The sequence below is a fragment of the Toxorhynchites rutilus genome, chromosome 3 (assembly GCF_029784135.1).
Source record: "Toxorhynchites rutilus septentrionalis strain SRP chromosome 3, ASM2978413v1, whole genome shotgun sequence".
Lineage (NCBI taxonomy): Eukaryota > Metazoa > Arthropoda > Insecta > Diptera > Culicidae > Toxorhynchites > Toxorhynchites rutilus.
The window spans coordinates 279,793,214-279,813,522 of NC_073746.1; the positions used below are offsets into that span (position 1 = coordinate 279,793,214).

At 40.7% G+C, this 20,309-nt stretch overlaps 3 protein-coding genes across 3 annotated transcripts in view; 2 read left to right on the forward strand and 1 right to left on the reverse strand.

Annotated features, from left to right (window-relative positions):
- The window catches only part of LOC129776181 (uncharacterized), a 445,403-nt gene that overhangs the window by 14,528 nt on the left and 410,566 nt on the right, over positions 1 to 20,309 (reverse strand). Inside the window, exons 8-10 of the mRNA XM_055781659.1 lie at positions 18,101 to 18,226; positions 17,805 to 17,969; positions 17,435 to 17,549 (exon numbers count right to left, since the gene is read on the reverse strand). Coding sequence (XP_055637634.1) covers positions 17,435 to 17,549; positions 17,805 to 17,969; positions 18,101 to 18,226 — 406 coding nt within the window. The remainder of the gene's footprint in view (positions 1 to 17,434; positions 17,550 to 17,804; positions 17,970 to 18,100; positions 18,227 to 20,309) is intronic.
- LOC129776185 (uncharacterized) lies at positions 6,070 to 11,575 on the forward strand. Its single transcript, XM_055781663.1, has 4 exons — positions 6,070 to 6,230; positions 6,401 to 6,609; positions 6,675 to 6,870; positions 10,439 to 11,575. The coding sequence occupies exons 1-4, from the start codon at positions 6,188 to 6,190 to the stop codon at positions 10,720 to 10,722; spliced, it is 732 nt and encodes a 243-aa protein (XP_055637638.1). The 5' UTR covers positions 6,070 to 6,187; the 3' UTR covers positions 10,723 to 11,575.
- Positions 18,297 to 19,080, forward strand: LOC129776188 (uncharacterized). The gene is made up of 2 exons (XM_055781674.1): positions 18,297 to 18,698; positions 18,791 to 19,080. Exons 1-2 carry the CDS (start codon positions 18,407 to 18,409, stop codon positions 18,991 to 18,993), a joined length of 495 nt encoding a protein of 164 aa, XP_055637649.1. The 5' UTR covers positions 18,297 to 18,406; the 3' UTR covers positions 18,994 to 19,080.

Genomic DNA, 20,309 nt, shown 5'->3' on the forward strand with positions numbered 1-20,309 from the left:
AAGAGCTTCCGATTCGATTTCCGATTTTCTTCTTTTTCTTAGATGACATTAACGTTCCTAATACCAAGTTTATACAATGCAAGTTAGCATCCAAGTCACTCAAAAACTCGAACATCCAGAAATATACGAGTCCTGTGTCACGATACTGGGTATGGAGCAAAGGGGAAGTGACACTTATACAGTGCAGTAGGCACGATAGAACACATCGGTAGGAATGAGTAATGCGATGGAGATACTGACCCAATCGACATCGCTAGACCAGAACAGCCCGTCCGGTGATCCAGCAGCTCGTCGTGAACATGACCTCACATGGTGTGAACACAATGTTATTAACGCGCGAACCGACAGAGCTTCTTAACCTTTCTGACATTGATGCACCCGTTTTTATCTTCTGCAACAAAATGAAGGGTCACCCATTAGCAATTTCACAGCTTTGTGTCTGCGTGTGAACGAACCCTTAAAACATTTTAATGATCTGCCAATGTCAAAACGTTGGTAAAAATCAACATTTTCATCAGGGTGGAGTACACGAACGAGCAACGATTAATAATTATTAAAAAGTCGGTTGTTGACTTTTTAAAAGCGCTGACTACAATTTTCGGCCGTAATAATCGTCCCAGCCGGCAGGCTGTGCATAGTTTAGTGACCAAATTTGAATCTACATTTTCCCCGTAGGATGTTCCCGTGCCAACAAGAAGCCACCCTGCGCGAAGCAACGAAAATATCACAGCCGCAAGTGAATCCATCCGAAAAGACCCAGTCAAATCAGTTAATTGCACGGAGCTCTCGAAAATTGGGCATCACTCAAACCTCATTGGGGCGTTTTTTGCGGAAATATCTTAGGCTACATCCTTACAAGATCACATTGACTCAAGAACTAAAGCTATCTGACCATATGAAGCGCCGAAACTTCTCCGATCGGGTTCTGGCGAATCTCTGGAGAAAATGATGATTTTCATCACAAAATCATCTTCAGCGATGAGCTGAATGACTTTGTCAACAAGCAAAATATGCGTTATTGGTCAGATGAAAACCTACATGTGCTTCAAGAAACACCATTGGATCCGCAAAAAAAAATGCTTGGTATGGTTCTCTTCGTGTGCAAATTTCTTCGTCGATGAGAACGACTGTCATGTTACCTTCAATGGTGAGCGCTATCGCGACATTATGGAAGACTATTTCTGGGCAGAGTTGGAAGATCTTAACATCAATATGTGGTTCGAACAAGACGGTGTCATTTGCCACACAGCGCTCGCTGAAATGGATTTATTGAAAAGTAAGTGTGGTGGATGTGTTATTTTGATAAATAGACCTGTCGATTGGCTACCTCGTTCATGCGATTTGACACCATTGAAGTTCTTTTTATGGGGCTATGTCAAGTCACTGGTCTATGTCAACAACCCAGCAACTTTAGAAGAGCGCAGAGACAACATCCAGTGCGAAATTCGCAACATTCGGACGGTCGCTTTAAAAGGGCCTGTGGTGGTCATATGACCGAAATCCAATTTTATTCTTAAAATGTAAGAGTTGAGCTACAAACAGAATAAGTTATATACAATATATACATATACAATACAATACAATGCAAAACAATACAATACAATGTACAATAAGTACAATATCTCAAAAAACCTGTTTTTTATTAAAAAAAGTTGAAAGACCCGTTATATCAAATAATCGAACATACCGTTCCTGTTACAACGTTTTCATTTAAAATGGACAAAAAACGCCGATTTTTCATGGGTCTACCTTCACACGCACTGACGAAACTACCCATGCAGCATCAATCATAGTAACCAATGGGTCAGCAGAAAAAAAATTACAGTTCTGTCAGTCGAACTCTAACCATTATGGCAAAAACAGTGAAGCGACGTGATGGATGACGAGACTTATCTCACCCTGGATGGCAACTACCTGCAGGGCACTTCGTATCTTAATTCCCCCACGAAGGAAGTGGGCTACGAAGTGAAGTTTATTTCACACACCAAGCTCCTCAAAAAGGTGCTGCTGTGGCTGACAATCACCGAGAAGGGGATGTCAAAGCCGCTCTTCTTCAGCTCCGGACTGGCCGTGAACGGGAAAATTTGTCTGCCGGAAGTTCTGTCGTTCATCAATGAATACCATAATGGCGAAGGCGCGATGTTCTGGCCTGGTCTGGCGTTGGCCCACTACTCGAAGCGATCGTTAGAGGAGATGGAGCGGCTGAATATCGATGTGGTACCCAAGTCGACGAACCTGCCCAACGTCCCCCAGCTCCGTCCCATCGAGAATTTTTGGGCAAACGTAAGATCTACTCCAACAATTTTGTTGCGAAAACTGAGAAGGAATTGATAAATAAAACGAAGAATGAACTCAAAAACATGCATGTTTTCGTCCGCCATGACGAATGTCCCGGTTAACTGCCGGAAGGCCGCTCGCAAGGATTTTTTTTTGCAAGTAACCTAACATAATTAACTTCTATGGGAAATTTATCAAACTCTGTCTGTCTCAGTTTTTTATCGCCATTCGAGAAAAGTCCATTTTTTAATGCAAACGTTAGACGTGAACTTTTCCATGGTGGAATTTTCAACTCCGAAAACTGTCCGTCTGTGATATCGATCTCGCAATTTAACAATGGATTTAGCAATAACAATTCTACATTTCCATATCCCTAACCAGATCAGTAACTCGAAAGGCACCCCCCTATCCTTGAGTAAATCGCGAGTAATTAGTTGATTGTTACTAAACATAGAACTAAGTTGCTTTTGTAAATAAAGAATCAGAAAATTATCGGCTTGGTGAAGCTAGTGCGGTTGAACCTTATAAATCAATCAATTAGAATAAAGGGCTATCCTCGAGTACCTCTTCATGAAGTTGTTGTATCTCTTGGTGAACCAAAATGGAACATCGAAGGTTCCACATGAGTTATTTGAACGTGCCATACCAAAAAAAAGTTTTGTATGGCGTATTTTGACTGGCGAAAGTGGATCTACTAAGACAATTTCAAACACAAAAAATCATGGGTAGACCCTGAACAACCATCATCATCGTAGCCAAAACGAAACACCCACGGTCATTAGATAAAGCCTTGCGATTGGATGGTATTGTGTTACGCAACATCTATTGAACAAATTGAATGATGGTCTGTTACGAAAAAGACCAGCATTAGCGAGTAACTGGTGCAAATTTCTCGATTACGTTCGGCCACACTGAAAAACCGTGAAGGAAACATTTATACTGCTCGAATAGAGCCGTCTGATTATCAATTGTTCATATCGATGCAGCTTGCGAAATGTTGATGAAGTGCGATAATGGATGGGCGATTGGATTGCTTCAGAACCAAAATAATTTTACGGTATCACCGGTACAGAAAGTGATAGAGAACACTATCATTGGAATATTTGTACAACTCTTCTACAGTCGGGAGTTCAAGAAAGTACTCCTGAATCATTTACTGTCGTTTTTGCACCAACATCATTTACCAGTTCAATTCCCAATTGAGAACTTATGGGGAGTGATTGTACGAAAAAAAGATGCGGTTGACAGGCAGTATGAACGTTTTAAGGAGCACGAAAGCACGCCGAACGGGTTGTTTGAATTGATTGAGAGCTAAGGATGACCTACGAATTATAAACTTGTTGTAAACCATGTGAAATTGCGTTAATTTTGTAAAGAAGTGATAGTCTTCCTCTGGTTTTATGTGTACGAAACACTGGAGATTATAAGTCGGAAAAAACAATTCTGATTAATTATTGGTTAGGCCCTTGGACGGGGAGATATGAACTCAGCGAAAAGTAAGAAGAATTCTAGAAAATAACTAACATAAAAATTAGTATATAGCTTGCTTCAATACGGAAAAAAATCATATTGAATGCATTTTTTAGTGACGTTTGTTAATTCTGTATTTCGCGCAGAGCGTGTTGCCACGCCACAAAATGTATGCTAATATTTGCAAAGGCTCTTACAAGTTTTTTGGAAAACTGTATGAAATCGGAACTGAAAATACAACATTAATGTTCAAAGGTCGGAAACCGCAAACAGTTGCTGTCACTTCACAAAATTATTTGACTGTCAACCAGCGAATATACTATATACAGGGTGGGCCATTTAAAGTGGAAGGATATGTTTTTGCAATAGCAAAGTAAAGAAGTGGAATTTTAAATTTTTTTTTTTAAATTCATTTATTTTGGTCCAAGGAGATTTGTTCTAACTACTTTTTGATTATGATATCTCGTAAATGACCGCCTCTGGCCTTGACCGCAAAATGTGCCCTTTTTTCGGCATTTTCCATCACTTTGCCCAATGTTTCGGCCGATATGGCAGCAATTTCTTGTCGGATATTGTCTTTCAGCGCAGCCAGGGCCCTTGGTTTACCAGTGTATACCTTGGATTTTAAATATCCCCATAAAAAAAAAGTCAGGAGGCGTCAAATCAGGTGATCTCGGTGGCCAGTCATAATCGCCGTTTTTCGATATTAATCTTCCGGGGAACATTTCGCGCAATAATTTGGTCGTGGCAGCCGCTGTATGGCATGTAGCGCCGTCCTGTTGGAACCAGTAATTGTCCAATTCATTTTCACGAACAAATGGCAATAAAAAATCGGTTATCATTGTCCGATAACGCTCCCCATTCACGGTTACCGTGGCTCGAACGGCATCAATATTCTCGTCGAAACGTCTTGGTCGTTGTCTGGACAGATCACTGGCATTACCAACACTACCAGACGATATAAATTTGGCATATAATCGACGTATGGTGTTGTCTCCAGGCGATGTTTTAACTTTATTTTTATTTTTCCACGCACGTTTAGTTAACACAATTGGGAAGTTATTTTGAATGTACAGCTGAACAATTTCAGCGCGTTGTTTAGGTGTGTATTGTTCCATGGTTAAAATTGTACTGAAATGACGCTTCCAAAGCGGTATGACATTTGTTAATCTGACATCTCTGTCAAAAGTTATGGGGTTGCCAGATGCTTCCACTTTAAATGGCCCACCCTGTATATTCTCCAACTGAAAATTCTTGTAGAAAATTTACTCAATTTTACTTTGACATCTTTTACTTTTCGGAAATCGTGTGACTCACACATGAAAATGTGAAAAAACGTGTTTTTCGTGGGTCGAAACTTTGTAACGTCACACTGAAATGGGTCACTTATGTTTGGGTTTTTGAATGTTTTGCGTCTGACAAAACAATAAAGTTGAAATGACCAGCCTCATAAACGAAGATAGTTGTTACACTTCATACTCTATACTTAATTTCAAAATTGTGTCATTTGCGATACATGTTAGGTCCATTAGAAGGCAATGATGTAATAAGCTCTTCATAATCTTATATTTCATTCCTATTTCATAATTCTATTTACCATACAACCTAAAATATCGGTTTTCTGAAAGGAAATAGCTTCAAAGATGTGATAAACGAGAAAGCGGCCATTTTGGCCACCACTTTACATAGTAAAATTTAGATTTTAGAATATTTCGATACATTCTCCGAGTGTCTTTAATTCACTCACAAGCAGTATATTGAGAAAGAAACTATACCTTTCAGTCAACATAAACATGATGTGTATTTTTATGCGGTACAAAGTAGATGAGCTGGATAGTTTTTGACTTTTCGGATTTATATTTCAGGAACTATGATAATAGCAATCGAGCAAAAGTAAATTAGTGCTGTTGAAAAGTCCCGCCACAGGTGCAAGACACAAATTGCAAACGGCTTGCTACGGAGAACCTAAATTAGCAATCATCCCAGACAACACATCTACAAGGCGTTTCTACATATTACACAGCCACGTCGGATACTAACACCCGTGACTCATCCGATGCGTAAATGTTGTTTGCTTTGCGAGGCGTGTCTCTCATGTCGCCTGTTCCGCTGAGCGCATATTATGTCCATTATGTAGTTTGTGGGTCTCTTCCAAACGAATGAACACAAACAAAGCGGCAACCCGACATGCTTGCGCGGGTGCTTCATTCTCGGGCCGCGCACACTATCCCATTCCACAAAATAGTTTTGTTTTTCGTTCGTTCGTCAATGTTGGTAACGCCGCCGATGTCATGGAGACGATATGCAGTGTTCATTTTGAAACGATCGGTTCGAATTCATTCAATCAACAGAGTCTGCTGCTGGAGGAGTCAAGTGAAGTTTGTCTGGAGGAATTCTGATTGAATTTTGGGAATTTCCCACAGGTAGCAGTGCCTTAGCAATGTCCTCGACCATCGAAAAGAACGAGTACCCGAAGGCTTCAAGTGAGTAGGTTTGAATTTGATTAGTAGCTAATGGGATCAACCAAAGTTTCGCATTGGGTGAATCGAAAGTACACACCTAGTGCTACAGTGCGGACTGAATGTGTTTAACCACACGAGAATGACGTTTATGTCTATATTTTGAATTCAAATTAATAATCATCCATTTTCAGATGCTCTGGTGCTCGGCGCAATTTTATCCTATGTCGCGTCGATTTTCCTCATGATGAGCTTTTGTTCGCCGTATTGGATCGAGTCGTACGACGAATCATTTAGCAGCTTCAAAAACATGGGATTGTGGGAGTATTGTTTCAAAGATTTCAGCTATCCGTATTATCAATTCCCGAAGTTGTTCAATGGATGCCATCATATTTTCGGTGATGTAAGTTTTGCTGGTTGGTTTGTTGTACAATTCCGGATGAAAATGTTTCTCTTCATTCCATTTAGGAATACTACGTGATTCGTGAATACTTGCTTCCTGGATGGCTGATGGTGGTGCAGGCCTGCGTGACGATATCATTCCTCTTCACGTTCGGATCACTGGTGATAATGGCCTGTGAATTGGTGAGATGGCCGCTGAAGCTAGTGCTGCGCTATGAGTGGTTGCTGAGTTCGATCTCGTTCGTGGGAATCGCTTCTTCCTGTGAGTATCTCGGGCGACCCCATTCTAGTTGGGATTAACCGTTTTCCAATAAGAATGTTTTTTACCGCTTTGAATGTTTCATTACTCGATTGAAATTGATCGCATAATCGCACTAGAGAGGTCAGAGAGATTATGACGGCGCCTGAATGTTTGAAAAGGATAGTTTGTAATGAGCCACGAACAATATCTGATGTTCAGAGATAACGAGAAAGCGTTCTTCGATTGAATTAGTAACGGAAAGCTGATCTTGTCAGCGACGTAACGATCTTCTGGGCATGAGACTGTGGTAAAAAAGACGGGTGGGTAATGTCGGGGACATAACCGGAGTGACGTAGGACTATACAAAGGGGACAGCTTTTGTTAAATATATATTTTAAATATATTATTTTATTTTCTTCTCCTACGTGAATACCTACCTATCTACCTGAAAAATTGATTAGTTTACTGTATACTCTTTATGAATATGTTGATGGTTCTGAAAAGAACCTTTGGTGTTGTATTTTTGTTATCACTCGATATTCCCATCTTGTTCGGTTAAACCTTCCTGTTTAGCTATTGCGTTTGCCACTCGCCACAGCTTTCACAGTTGGAAAATTTCTTCCCATCCAGCTTGTGACATGTTGTTCAGTAAATTACATTTAATGCGACGTGCCGGAGAAACACTTTGCCACTCGCTGAAACTAATTGTTGCCTTGATGAGCGCCGAACCGAAGCTGCTCTGTTCTTGATGCGGGTTTTCTGATCGTCGTGAGCAGCTTTGCAAGCCAACTCGAGCACTTCGACGGCCGAAACTCTATAATCGCTGATAGGTATACTGGTACTCCGGCACCAATCCGTTCGGCCTTGTTACCCTTGCGGAGCAATCAGTAAATGCGACCAACAGGGAACTGGAGACCTGCACGGTTCGAGTGAGACTTTGCCTTTCCCTTAACTTGTCCTCCTTTGTTACGTCCACGATGCCGATGCCGTACAACCACACGGGTTTACGGTTTGAAAGAAAATAAAATATTTTTTTGGGGTCCGCGTGTATTATACTCTAGCAGTACACACTCACAGGATAGAGACAAATTGGCATATTCAGCCAAAGGGGCGAGTCCAACGAGACGAATGAATGAGCGTTAAAAGGGAGCGATGGCAAAAAAATACATTCATTACGATTTGTTCACTCGTTGGATTCACATGCAGGCTAAAAAGGGTCCTTTTCAGGATCACAAAATTATCTTCAATCTAAAGAGTTTATTGTTTTGTTATCACTCGATATCCCCATCTTGTTCGGCTAAACCTTTCTGTTTAGCGATTGCATTTGCCACTCGCCACAGCTTTCACAGTTGGAAAATTTCTTCCCATCCAGCTTGTGACATATTTTACAGTAAATTACATTCAATGGCACGTCGCATTACCACCACTCAGTATCGGATTGGAGGTAATTTTAACCTGTAATTGAACATTTGCGATGACAGTGGTACAGTGTCGACCTTCAATGTGGGGTCATAATTTGGACCCCGAACTCTATGTTTACAAAAATGTCCAACTAAATATGTCGAATTACAAGTCCATCCAATTAGCTAAATGTCGAGATAAGTGTAAATTACTGTACTTTCAATCTAGAAGCAATTCTGCCAAATTCACATACTCATCATAACTTGGCAAACAAATTATGAAAAAATCAATTTGTGTTTTATTATTATTTTGGATATTGTTTTAGAAAGCATTGAACTGTATTTCCTAAATTCTTTTTTGGAAGGTTTAATGGCCCTGAAAAGCGCCTTGTTTTATGGAATGGTTCCAATTTAGAAAACTTTGTACTCGTGGTTTTGAAAAAAAACCATTTCGAACGCCCTCGATGCCGCCTTGTTCTGGATTTGCCACCAAAGCAGTTTGTATAAAGAACAAACTTTTTTCTTCTGCTACCTGATGCCGTTTTGCGATTGCGTTTGCCACTCGCCACTCGCTGCAACTGCCTGTTGTCTTGATGTCCACCGAACCGAATGTGTTCTGTTCCGAATGCAGGTTTTCTTATCGTCGCGAGCAGCTTTGCCAGCTAACTCGATCACTCCAGCGGCCGAAACTATATAATGCCGGCTAGGTGGACTGGTGCACTGGTACTAACGCGCTCGGCCTAGCTACCCTTGCGGGGAACTCCAGATCAACACGGTTCGAGCGGGATTTTGCCTTTCACTTCACTTTTCCTCCTTTACCATGTCCAGACATGGCTGCTTGGGTTGGTTTGTTGATGTGTTGTGATGCGAACCGATGTGGTGTACGGTTTGAATGAGAATGATCGTTACGGCAGCGGAGCGGGGATTTTTAAGCTGACTGGCTGGCTCGAGAATTACGCATGTGTGAGACTGCGACCAATGTTTCGTTCATTTTTTTCTTTTTCCTTTCCAATCGTGGTTCATTCTATTTCGCTGCTGCTCTGGTTGCCCGTTTTGGTCGGTACGATTTGAGGAGCACAAAATGTACCAATCAAAAATGGGCACATAGTGCATTTTGACAATGCTTGATATTTCACAATTATTCAATTATTTATCTCAAGAAAAATGAAATGTTATTCGTTATGATAGATGCGTAGATATATTTCCTATCAATTGATGCAAAAACCTTTGCGATCTATTGAGAAATGCTCGAGTTATAAGCGTTCCAAATCTTGCATTTTTTCCTACTTGTTCAGTGCCTAGATTTCCATTTCACCCCCTATATCTTCCGGTTAGACGTAGTCCTACGTCAAAATAAGGACAAAATGCGGTGATGTGTCATTTTAGAAACGTTTAAAAATCCTCGCTGAGCTAAAAATATTCAGAACATTATGCGTAAGAAGTTGGCCACCTACTTCGGCGTTGAGCTACATTTTCACGAGTTTTCAGGAAGGATGAAGTATTATCCCATAAACTCAATGGATCCGAAGACGAATTATCAATGGGAGTCGCAAACACTTGAGGTCAAACAGACTTAACAATCGTGCAAAATGTGTCCTGTACAAACGCTCATTAGACCGGTTGTCCTATGTCCTATGGGCATGAAACCTGGACAATACACGAAAAAGAATCTGCCTATAGGCGACATCCACGCGACAACCTGTATGTACGAGCGTCGCCTATAGACGACGTCAGAGTGATACTACATATCGATCACATCGATACAGAGAACGACGAGGCTGTGCCGAAAGATGTAAGTTCGAACACCAGTTTACCTAAGCGCTATATGCACACGAAAGTTGGACTACGAGTCCAGAATGGGATCAAAGCTGGAAGGATACGCTGGGCAGGACATATTGCAAGAATGTCGTGCAAGTATCCTGCAAAAATGGTATTCGTCGGGAATCCGGCTGGTACGTGACGACGAGGAGCGCAGTCGGAAAGGTGGTTATTCCAAGTGGAACAGGATATGGCGGGCGGAGAGTGCCCGCGGAATTGGAGTGAGATGGTCACACACCGAGTTAGATGGAGAAATATTGTGAATCAGGCAATGCTGACTGCTTTCCACTAGAATACCTAGCATATAAGACATTTCAGACAACTACCCACAGTTCTATTAGCATTAATGAATCTCATCTTCATATTTTCAGCTTTCCTGATGTTTTTAGCCGTTGCGATCTTCGGGGCGAACGCATATCGCCGGGACTGGCTGATGTATCCCAAGTTTAATGTGCTCTCCTGGTCGTATGCATTGGCAGTGGTATCTTTCATGATTTTGGGGTTGGCCGCCATGCTGCTGTACAAGGAAGCTAGAAAATCGTATGAACTTCGGCGCGAGGCCAAAAATTTGGTGATGCAGATGCAGATGCAAGAGCCCGGTTATCATCCGTCCCATCACACCAGCCGAAGTTTGCATAGCGGAGGTTACATATAAAGGAGCAAAAACTATAATCCACAAAATTCAGTAGTTTTTTTAAGTTTTACGCCACGTATAATATACACGTATTGTATGCAACGTTAGATGTGCTTCGACGATAAAAAATATGCCACAAGTAACAAAATTCCTCCGTATTGTCGATTTTTCTATTGGACTTTTGGATTTCTAATTAAGGCGAAGTATAGTAAACCAGTAATCTCAAAGGACCATTATCATAATCATCAGCAACTGCACAGGGAGCATAAAACACTACACTAAATGTGGCCTTATAAAACACATACACGTATACACGCTGGATATATACCGCGATGTCCACAGGACATTCTTTCTGTTCGCTCTTGCGTAACTAAAATAGAATACGGCTGCAGCCTTCTATTTTGATACAGCTAGCTGTATTCGGCACACGAAATCAATTTATAACATTAGGGCGTTGGCAGTTTATAGCCATTTGTAAGGATTTTACGACACGTCTGTCCGACGGTGTAATTAACGTACTTTCTCTGTTTTACGCTAGTTGCGATAGGTTCATTTTCTTGTTGAGTATTAATCTTGTGCGCTACAGCGCCAAATTCCGTCCGATTATTTTGCTTACTTTATTTTATGTGTATTGACGAATACATTTAATTCATAAAGAGACAGTTATTGATTCCGTTTCAGATTCCACGTGCGGGTAGATGTTTTTTTTTTAATTTTTAAGACGTAACAAATAAGCTGAAGCAACCGAAAAAGTGTTTCGTTGAGTTTTTTAATTCTAATTATCAAGTTTTTTTATAAGGATATACAGCATAAGATATATTGTAGGGTGAACTCACACCAATTTTTGTATCGAATCGTACATAAAACATTGAAAAAATAAATAAATGTTAATAATAATAAATGTTAGTTTGCCTTTAGAGACCTAGTTTATATTTGGCGGCAAATTGAACATAGAGACCTGTAGAGGCTTTTGAATAGTCGATGGAACGTGTTTCGCACTTCATACGCCAGCGTTGATCTAGAGTAAAATTGTGGTAAGACGAATCCAAATTCATGCTAGATTGCAAGAACAGATTTCCAATTAAGTTCAAATCGGAACTGGGGGGTAGCCATGCGAGTCAGTCGGAACAATTCGGAAGCATCGACGGCCCAAACCATTATATTTCCAACGCCGTATCACATGGTTCGTTACAGGTGTCTGCCCTGGAGTCCCTCTTCACTCTTTCGTCAAACTCTTACCCGTCCTTTCTTATTAGACAGTTTGAACTTTGACTCGTCCGACCAGATGACATGTTTTCAGAACTCCAGTGACTTGTTGATATTATGCCTTACGACGAGAAGTCGTTTCTTCTTGTTAACCTCGTTGATCATTGATCGCTTCCTAGCAAAATAGCTCTTCAGATCACTTTCTGCTATGCATCGTCGAATGGGGCGATCAGAAGTCGGCAGATCCAGCTTTTCGGATGATCAGGTCCTGAGCTGCTTCGTATCTGAATAAGTTTGTAATTTTTTTGAACTATACTTCCAATGTCGTGAATAGAAAATCTTCCTTCGAAATTGCTTCCACACAACTACAATGTATGCGTGTGGTGCAATAATACATAAACTATCTCCACCAAACGCTAAGAAAACAAACGCTGTGCATCATTTCATGGATTCTTCAAAACCGCGTCGAGTATTGCCGCTTTAGGATAGATAACATGATCTTACGATCGTCATCTGTGGTTGCTGGGTTAAGGAACAACCGGGGAGAACCTACGACTCACGGGTGCTAATATCGCCAAAAAGTAGGAAGTACTCTGTCCGCGACACAAACGCATATTGAGGTAGGACTGCGTCTAACCGGAAGATATGGGGGTAAAATGAAAATCTAAACACTGATTTTTGGATATGTTAAGTAAAAAAACGCCTAGGTTCCGAGACCATGTAAACTATGAAAAACAAATACAATCAATAATTGTGAAAACAGAATCCTTTGCCGGGGGAGAGTTTGTGTGAATTTAGGAGTGTTTTTGGGCATATCAGTAGTGATTTGTGAAAATTCATTCCATTGCGATTGCTATGGTTGCCGCCAAAACAATTGATCTGGAATTTTCGGCTGCTGTTCTGCGAAAGGTGGTCCATGATAAAATTTGTGGATTATTTCTTTGGGAATTATGTTTTGAGAGCATTGGAGATGTAATTTTGCTAAGAGATACATGAATCGACTTCGATATTCGATAAGTTATTTGAATTGACAGCTCTTGGTGTAGTCCTAAAGTGGGTTTCGGATGGACCAGGAGGAAAAGCATCAAGGCAAATGTTTTATTGGACCGTAACGCGAGGAAGATTCGGGAGGCAAATCATAAGGGTGACTCCCACGACTATGGTAATTGTGAGGCCTGTACTTGAGAGAGGAATCACCTTGCACATCGGAGCTCCGTTATGAAGTATTGCCTCTAGGTTCGTCGGTCAAAAAAAGAGGATGATTCAACGGTGTTTCTGACAATCACGATAATGCGTTGCCAGTATTTATAATAGCTCACTTTGTAAAGTGATGCCATCTTCTTAACTGAGCTACTTGTGTAACGAGGGGTACGTTAAGCCTACTCACAGTAAATATAATGTTTCGAAAAAAAAACTTTCAAAGCTTAGAGGGATATTTTTTTTTGAACTGTTGAATCTGATGCCGCAAACTCGTGAGGTAGGTCTAGCGCAGAACTCTTTGCAAACCAAATACTTGTCTCTGAGTACCGTTGTGACCAGACTCAATGCTGGTCCACAGTTTATTTTTGCTATGGAAAGGATCATTGATCGATTTCACTGGGAATTACAAGTGCGGTCAAAACGTCAAAGAAGTAGTTGAAATTTTTAAAGCAATTCAAGCAAGACAGCAGCATCTGAGAGCGAAATGAAAACGTTGATTCCCAAACTGGAAAATTTCTAGGACGGATTTTCGGAAAGCCAGTATTTGCTAGAGGTACCAAGATTCCGTGGGCAATTCAAGGGCGCTGGGGTTAACCTGGAGATACTAATCATTAGACGGCATTCGAAGATTTACAGTTTATGGTGAAATGGGATTTCTAAGAAACGCAAATCTTACAGAGAGTTTGAATTTGGCGATTTCATGTTAGGTTTAACTGATATTATTATATTCCCAAATTTATGTTTCTTGGTTCGGTAAATTTATTTTTTCACCCGGCAACCTTCGTTCCGCAAAAAATGATTTTTCGTTATCATATCTACGTTTTCTCACTAAGCGTTCTTCATGGGTCCAATCGCAGAGATTGATCTTCTAATCTATCCTTCAAAATTACCTTTTACTATAACATTCCTAGTACTTCTACCTAAACTCGTCATTATAATATCAGATTATTTTCTGACATAATTCTCGTTCAAGATTTTTCAACCACTTGCAAATAACATGTTTCTTCGTTACATGGAATACTTGTTTGATACAAAAATATGATAGAATACACATTATAATCCATTTCCACTTTCGAACGAAGATCAATTTCGTTAGCACAAACATCTAAACATCTAAAGACTAACAACACTTGTCAATATGTAATTGTAGAACATATGCGAATTGAATTTTTAGAATTTTCCCATTTTCCTTCAGAGTTTTCCGAAAATTTTCATTTGTCATGTTTGGTTGGAATATGTTTGGTTGAAATATGTGTATTATTTTTATGGGATCCTCTTTCCATTCCAGAGGAGGGAGGGTTGTCATACCATCATAGAACCATTTATCGTACCCAAAAACACTCACTTCCTAAATGTGGCTCAATTTGCTTTATTAGTTCTCGAGTTATGCAGAAGTTTGTGTTTCACTTGTATGGCAGCCCCCATGTCCTTATAGAGGAAACATTTAATGCTCCCTAAAACCTCCATATGGAAATTTTGGTTCAATTTGCTTGATTAGTTCTCGAGTTATGAAAACCCCATCACCCTCTCTCCGAAACCTCCCATGTACAATTTTGGCTCCGTTTGGTTGATTGATTCTCGAGTAATGTGGCCCTTAGGGAGGGGGAGGAGTGTCAAACCACCATAGACACATTTATTGCCTCCTAAAACTAACATATACCAAATTTGGTTCCTTTTACTGGATTAGTTCTTGAGTTATGCAGAAATTTGTGTTTCATTTGTATGGCAGCCCCCCACTTAGAGAGAAGGGAAGGGGTATCTAACCACCGTAGAAACGTTTCGTGCCCCCTACAACCTCCACATGCCAAATTTGGCTCGATTTGCTTGATTAGTTCTTGAGTTATGCAGAAACTTATGTTTCATTTGTATGGCAGCCTCCCCTTAGAGAGGGGGGAGGAGTGTCGAACCACCATAGAAACGTTTTTCGATCTCTAAAACATCTACGGGATTACTACAGTTACGGGATTGCAAACTGCAGTTGAAACTAAAACAGAAGAAGGAAGAAAAAGAGGCCACATTGTTCCGGGCTTTGGGCCGGTAGGTCGGAGCAACGGGCCAAACAGTGAGAAAATACCTATCTGAAATGGACATCATCATGCGGGTACGTAAGTCAAGACTGGCAGTGTCGGAACACAAAACTGTGACTTAGAAACAAAGGCTGAAGTGGAGGAGAATGATTTTTTTCCGGCGAAACGGAACGTGGCGGTCGCCATGGACAACGAGACGTATTTAATGCTAGATGGTAACGACTGTAGTTCCCTTACTACTTTACGTTCCCCATCAAGGAGGTCGTAGTACATCGACGTGAAGTACATTTTCCACACCATTTTCCCAAAGAAGGTGCTTCTGTGGTTAACTAACAGTGAAAGGGGAATGTCAAAGCCACTCTTTTTCCGTTCGGGACATGCGATGAGCTTGGAGATTTACAGCATAAAGTGCCTGCAAGAAGTTGCCTCCTTCATCGAAAAATATCATCCGAATGAGGATGAGGTGTTTTGGCAAAAAGAAGTAGAAGCAGTAGACGTTTTTTTTGTGCAAAAAGAAGTAAATGTCAAACAGTTGTCTAACATAAAACCCAGTAATATAACGAGTATTTCAATAGGGACGCTACAAAAGTAGACCGATATGGACAGCAAACGACGCCATATTTTTTCCCGCTCTCTCGACATTTCTCTTAAGTAAGGTTTACCATTTCATAATGGAAAGATATACGATCCAACAACGAGTCGAGATTATTAAAATTTACTACCGAAATTTGGAGTCAATGGCCTCAACTTTAAAAGCGCTACGTCCAATTTATGGTCGTTTGAATCCACAAAATGTTTCCGTGCCAGTGAGACAAAGAAGTGTCCGTAGTGTCGAGAATATTGCTGCCGCTGGCGCATCAATTAAGGAAAATCCAAATCAGTCTCTCACACGTCGTTCTCAAGCGTTGGGCATATCTGTGACGTCGATGTGGCGAATTTTGTGAAAAGATCTTGGCCTACTTCCTTACAAGGTAAAATTGACGCAAGAACTGAAGCCGCTTGACCACCAAAAGCGTCGTATGTTCGTGAATTGGGTTGAGCAACAACTTGAAAATGATCCAGATTTTTATCGAAAAATCATCTTCAGCGATAAGGCCCATTTTTGGCTGAATGGCTTCGTCTATAAGCAAAACATGCGTTATTGGTCAGGCAGCAATCCACACGTACTCCATGAGTCACCATTGCATCCCGAAAAAAATAAGGTTTGGTGCGGTTTATGGTCCGGCGGCGTCATTGGGCCGTACTTCTTCCGTGATGATCGAGACCGACACGTTACTGTGAATGGGAATCGCTATCGTTCAATGATAAACCAATGTGATTTCAACAGGACGGCGCCACAAGCCACACAGCGAATTTAATAATCGGTTTACTGAAATCCATGTTTGGTGGGGGTGTTATCTCACTAAATGGCCCAGACAGAGGCGTCCAATTGGCCTCTGTCTGGACTTCTGCTCGTGGTCGAAATTGAAATCGGAAATCGATATATCTGATACATTGGAAAACAATAATGCATCAAAATACGTTCTTCTTCAAAATACGTTGCATGAATGAATGACCATCTTACGTCCATAGTGATTTGGATTGCGATGAATCTGCTGTTTTATCTTTTTTCTCCGAATGTTAGGTTCTGACGAACCGCTTGTGTTGTGGATTTGTTTGAATTTTCAATGAACCAGTTTTTTTGACAGTTCTATGATGCGAACAATGAATCCTCGGTTCGCTTCGGGTATAGCTTCTTGAAAATATCCCGCTGTAGCTCGTTTTCAAACCAATGTTAACCCTTTTCCGTACAACATCGAGACTCACTCGTGGTGTACTTGGATAACATGTGCGGTAGAACGCTCAGCAGAGTAATGAAAACACTTAATGTGTGGCGTATTAAATAATACGGGAAGGGATTAATTATTTCCCTTTTTGCGTTCATGACGTCTTAATACGAATTAACACATCATGCTGACATTTCAATGCACTTTGAAATAAAACCACTCAAGTGTGTATTTAATTTACTCATTTTGAACAAGACAGTTTTGAAAATCGGCGACAGTTACTTTGGATCACTCTGTAGTGCACAAAGAAAGTATGTTGTAAATTTGTAAAGTAAAATGATGACAACTTGACTCGCACATTTAATGTTGCGCCATCTTTTGTGAATCCCTGAAAACTTTTTTATATTTCAATGATTGAGGCATCTAAGTTTTAATTTACAGCTGTAGTGTTGTCTAGGGTGAATTAACGCCAGTTTTTGTAACGAGTCATACATTAGATATGAAAAATAAGCATTCAAAGCGAATTTGACTTACCCGGTTTTCCGTATTGTCTGCACAGCTGGAAAATTGCTTTCATCGCACTTGCGCTGATATTGGAATCGATAATCACCAGCGGCGTCCCCTGAATCAACTTTGAGTGGGAATTGATCTGTGAGTAAAAAGTTAATGTGGATTAATTTGCTATTTAATTTAAAAAAAAAAAGTATTGCAAAATAAAATATAACCCCTGACGACGGATGTGGAATGGGTTAAGCTTGATTGTTCAACAGTTGGGAATTCAAATGGTGTGGCGTTAAAATTAAAATAAATTTCACAGTTTCATTCCGCGAGGCAACATGATGGATGTTATCTCCGCCCTTCCAATGGGGGTGAAAAATGCAATTATTGATTTGTTGAGCCTTACCCAGTCGACTGAAATGGCATTGTGGATGGACATATCGCCTACGACCAGCTTGCATTCCCCTTGATTGTCCAGTAGTACGGAACAGTTGGCTGTTGGGTGGCTGCCAGTGGTGACAATCGATGATCCGCAGTGGTTTGGCAGCAGCCGCTTTAAGTATTCGCCGTTCTGGAGATAAATTGTGGCAAAAGAGAAACAAACGACATTGGAATGAGGTTGGGGCAGATCGTTTGGTTTATCTATTTTATTCGGCGTCGAGAATTTATCGATGTGCCAATTGGCTTTTCCTCGATACTCACTTGGTCATTGCCAACGGCTGAAATCAGATGGACATTTCCATAAATTTTCCAAATTCCTTCAGCAATGTTGCGACCTACGCCGCCACCGGAAATATCAATTGTTGCATGGTAAGTGGCGCCATCAAGCTGTAATGAAAGTGGAGATCAATTATCGAGTAGCCCGGCAAAATAAATATTCTAAGCAAACTGTTCATTTTCTACTAAAAAAAGACCATTAACAAACTTGGCATCGAAGGCAACGGTCGAAAATTTACATTGCTCCCTTGAAATTGAAATTGCAACCTGAAGTTACATACTTGAACAATCATGAAGCCAAATTTGAACGGAACAAGTGAAAATTATCAAGCGAATCAAAACTTAATGCCGACAGCCACGAGCGATTATTACCCTCCTGCCCAGTACTATCAACAGCAGTTTCCCAGTCAAGGAACGCGGCAGCACCAGCAACCTCAAGTACCATACAATTTGGGACAGACTGCGAACATGCCAATGATGTTATATCAGTATAATCCTCCAAAGACGGCATCCACAAATCAAATGGTCCCACCAGGCCAGCTGCAGCTTGATCAACCTGTCGGAGGCGGACAATATTTTATTGGTAATTTCTGCTCTACCTTCTTGTTGGTTTTGTTCCGGCTAAGAAGCACACACGGGTTCATTCGTTGTGATTTTTCCATTCGTTTTACATAGACGCCGCTTGCACGATTCCGGTCGGTCAATCCGGTAACCAGCAACCCCAACCCCTGCAACAATATGCCCCATTCCAGCAACAGCAGCAGCCCCAACCCCAGTTCCAGAAAGGGCTTAAACTGTCGGGCCAATGCAAGAATCCCCGGTGCGACCGCTGCTCCGGTGGTCAGTCTGCTTTAGCGTCGGCGAACGTTAGGAGGTAGTGTCGAGTTGATGCCTGTTTCGATTCGCAATAAATTAGCTCGTGTTAAACAAAATTTATTACCTTAAAAATAAAACTATGTACTGCATTTGTAGTGTATTTATTTGCTACCAGGAAATCCGTACCGCACAAGTTCAACAGAGTTCGCCCCAGGGTTCAATGCTCCGGATGTGGGTTGGAAAAACGTTTTGGGTTATATTAGCATCGCTAGTTATGAAAAAGGAATTGTTAATGTGTGGGCAGGAAACCCTATGTCCGGATGTGTACTATTTCTTATGCCATTCTATCTTCCCGGCAAGATTAATGTTTACGAATGTTTCGAGGATTTTGCATCGTTAGTAGACGTATTTAGGCGTTGGCTGACTGGCAGCGAAGACGTGCTGTTTTTTTTTTCTAGTTTATAGGCTAGTATAAATTATTGATGACTCGTTTATAGGAATTGAATAGTTTCCAATGATAGGAATATCTTTTTCCGCAACGTCAGTTGTTTTGATACTTAATATCAGTTCAAGTCTTCATAATCGAAGCACGTGTTATAGAGTTCTTCTTAAACTCGCATAGAACAAATATTTACCCCGATTCTGAATTAGTTTTGCTCTGAGACGAGACCAGGTAATAGAGCGGTCGATTCCGGACTCGTTACTAATTGGTCAATTCTAAATGGTTGCCAATACTGGTTGTGTAACATTTACCCGAATGTAACAAATACCCGAATGCGACATATACCTGAATGCAACATTTACCCGAATGTAACTTTTACCCGAATGAAGAAGGAAAAATTCCAACAAATCAGGTTATGAGTTTTGTCTAATCTCCTGGTAGTAAATGAGGGACTCAAAATGAAAGGGGTGTAAGTGACATCATCGACTATCTCTTTTGGTCATAACATAGCTGCCAACTCATTCCCAGCTATATTTGACAATGTGGAAGATAGGTCAGAGCCTCATCTATCAGATTCTATAGCAAAATCAAGTTGGAACGTTTTTACAGTTGAGTTATTAACTAAAGAGAAATATATCAAATCACTTACACTCCTTTCATTCTGAGCCCCTCAACTAATGAAAAAGTTGATAAAAAAAATCGATCAAATCACTTACACCCCGTTCATTCTAAGCCCCTCAAATAATCAGCCCTATTCTGTATTCCGACGGATTTATATTTCGTTCGAAACCGTTATTTCGTTCGAGTTTTAATTTCGCATTCCCTATTTCGAACGTTTTGCCCATTCAATGTTCGAAGAGAAACAGATCGAACGAAATGCAAAAACAACTCGAACGGAATACAGAATGGAATTTTATCAAGTCGTTCGAAATATTT

Coding starts and splice junctions, on each gene's coding strand:
- LOC129776185 (XM_055781663.1), top strand. CDS start 6,188: ATGTCCTCGACCATCGAAAAGAACGAGTACCCGAAGGCTTCAA. Junction 6,231..6,400: donor CGAGTACCCGAAGGCTTCAA/GTGAGTAGGTTT, acceptor ATCCATTTTCAG/ATGCTCTGGTGCTCGGCGCA. Junction 6,871..10,438: donor CGTGGGAATCGCTTCTTCCT/GTGAGTATCTCG, acceptor TCATATTTTCAG/CTTTCCTGATGTTTTTAGCC.
- LOC129776188 (XM_055781674.1), top strand. CDS start 18,407: ATGAAGCCAAATTTGAACGGAACAAGTGAAAATTATCAAGCGAATCAA. Junction 18,699..18,790: donor AGGCGGACAATATTTTATTG/GTAATTTCTGCT, acceptor CGTTTTACATAG/ACGCCGCTTGCACGATTCCG.